Below are 2,560 nucleotides of genomic sequence, written 5' to 3'. Positions count from 1 at the left end.
CATGTATATAAAGTTTCTAACTCAAGATGTGGGTTTCTGTTTCATTTTCAGATATGGGACACACACACATGGACGTTTTAAGAATTTGGGAATTCCTGGTCCAAAACCTCTGCCTTTTTTGGGGAATCTTCTGTCCTATTCCAAGGTGAGTTGCACTTGTGAAATTTCTTTTATTCTATTTTCAAACACTAGTCTATATTCATGGATAACAATGGTGCTTGGAAGAAAATTCTGAAGTTTTTGTCTTCTATAGAAATTGTGGATTCCACTGGCAGGCACAGTAGGTTTTCCCTGAGACTGTGTGTTGAAATCTGTGGAGTCTGAGTTTGCCTCAATAGCAGAGAAAAATTTTCTACGTACTCAGGAAGAAGTACTCAAGGTCTGGAATTCATGTGACATAAACATTGAAGGACTTTTCTTTTTTCCCAGTGCATACTCCTTGGAGGCTCAGTTGTAATTTATCAGCATTTAGATAAATGCACCCAAGGGTTGCCTTGGAGTAATTCGCAAACATTCTGTACCACAGATTCAGCTTCTCAAATTCATCCCAGTGTTCATGGGTTCATTTTCTACCTACTGAATTGTCCTAGAGTTCCAAATTGTCAAATAGTACAAGTTTTCCACATAGGAAAATTTGCAAATATTTAATTTTTGTCTGAACCTGCAAAATGTTCTTAGATTAACTCTTGATTTTAAACCTGGCTTTTCTTTTTTAATTTTTATTTACTTATTTTGTTATTAATTTTATTCAGAAACAAACAGCAACGTGACAGTTCGAAACGGGATAGTAGTACAGTTACAATAACTTATACATTGTGTAGTCTTCATATTAGTTATTTTTTTGATTATTGAACACTTAACAAACATTACTTCATTCATGCATGCATAGCTAAGATAGAAGGTGTCACCATCTCATTTCACACATGCTATGGCTGAGTGACAAAGATGTCAACTTGTACAGCCACCCAGTGCTAATGAGTAAGATGAGATTTAAAATTAGGCCATTCATGCAATGCCGTATCTTTTGTGTATGCATATCTGGATGTTTTACCATTTGAAGTATTTTATCAAACCTCACGTAATTGTCATTCTGTCATTGGCCTAAGAATCACTAGATATTAACTAGTTAACCTTCGATTCCTTCTCCCAAGGATATTATTCATAAGAATGGAAAGAAAGGGAAAATGCACAGTGAGAAGCCCCACTCCATCTGTTTGGGAAACCTGCTTACCACGTGCTTTGCTCTCAATACTCTTCTCCACTCTCATTCAGGAAGTAAAAAAAATTCTGATAAAGTAGAAGCTGCTACTAGTGGAATTCAACATTTTGTCTTAACTTTTCACACTGGATTATTGAGCACCAAGGTTCAATTCTAGTCTGTTTTTCCTATCATCTCACGTTCCTAGGTGATTTCATTAATGTCTGTGGGTTAAATTACCATATATGCACTTTTATTCTCCAGTATCCTCTACAACTCATTTATCTTCTTTAAGCTACAAATCCCTGTATCCTATCTAACCTCTTCTCTTTTTGGAAATTTAATTGCCATCTGGAATTCAACAGATCCAAAACTGAACTCGGACACTTCTCTACCTAATAAATCTAAATTTAAAGGATAACAAGTTAAATGATGATTTGAAAAGGAAGAGCTAAGAAGTTGGAAAGAATAGGTGAAGGGAGGAAAGCCAATTTAAGGTATCTTTACGATATTCCAATGAACGGCACCACCAGTTATCAGAGTGTCTGGCTTGAGTGCTTTTCTCATATGACCCAGCTGATTATTCATCATGGAAACCCATGGCTTTACACTCTAAATAGCTAAGTACATGTGCTTTGCTCCACTGCTTCTCAAGGGCTGACTGAATCTTGACATCTACTCATAAAGCAATTCACAGGATTTCAAAGGGAGTCTCCATATTTCTTGCCCACACATTCAGTTCGAATGCCATGCTGAAAAAGAGAAGTGAACATTTAAATATGAAACTCTGGATATCCTTCTCTTTCTTTCCAGTAGCTAATGTAATATGGATCCAGAAAGCACAAAGTTGCTCATTGTTCTGCCATGTGTGATGGTAATTGATAAAATATTTATATTTTCGTGTATCACTTTTCTTTACTCTAATTGGGGAAATAGTAATTATGCCTCTTCCACTGGGTTGTTGTACTATATAATGAATGAAAAAAAAAGTTGTGTAAGAGCTGTGTTAAGGTTATTTGTTCTTATGTTTTTTTCTTTTTTCCATGTTTTTATTGAGAAACAAATAGCAACAAGACAGTTTCAAATCTGATTAGTACGACAGTTTCCATAATTAACACATTGCATACAGTTGTCTTAGTGGTTATTCATTGTACAAGATGCACACATAATATTCTCTCCAAAAACATACTAGAACAAATCTTTCTATTCATTGAATTAAGAGAATGTGGCTGTATATCTATCCTAACTATTTTGAATATACACATACGAAATGGGCTTTCATTTGTATCACCATTTTTGTTTTAAATTTTTTTTTATTTATTTGAGAGAGAGAGAGAGAGAGAGAGAGAGAGAGAGAGAGAG

The 2,560-nt window shown here is 35.0% G+C and overlaps 1 protein-coding gene across 1 annotated transcript in view; it reads left to right on the top strand.

Moving 5' to 3' along the window:
• Position 1: 1 nt before the first annotated feature.
• The window catches only part of LOC101561014 (cytochrome P450 3A5-like), a gene marked incomplete at its 3' end in the record, with an annotated part of 46,889 nt that continues 44,330 nt past the window's right edge, over positions 2-2,560 (top strand). The window contains exon 1 of the mRNA XM_004648701.1: positions 2-145. Within this exon, the coding sequence (XP_004648758.1) occupies positions 2-145 (144 nt within the window). The remainder of the gene's footprint in view (positions 146-2,560) is intronic.

Source organism: Octodon degus, unplaced genomic scaffold (assembly GCF_000260255.1).
Source record: "Octodon degus isolate 3935 unplaced genomic scaffold, OctDeg1.0 scaffold00603, whole genome shotgun sequence".
NCBI classification, from domain to species: domain Eukaryota; kingdom Metazoa; phylum Chordata; class Mammalia; order Rodentia; family Octodontidae; genus Octodon; species Octodon degus.
The sequence above is the reverse complement of the archived record's forward strand: the minus strand, read 5'-3'. Positions and strand labels throughout refer to the sequence as shown.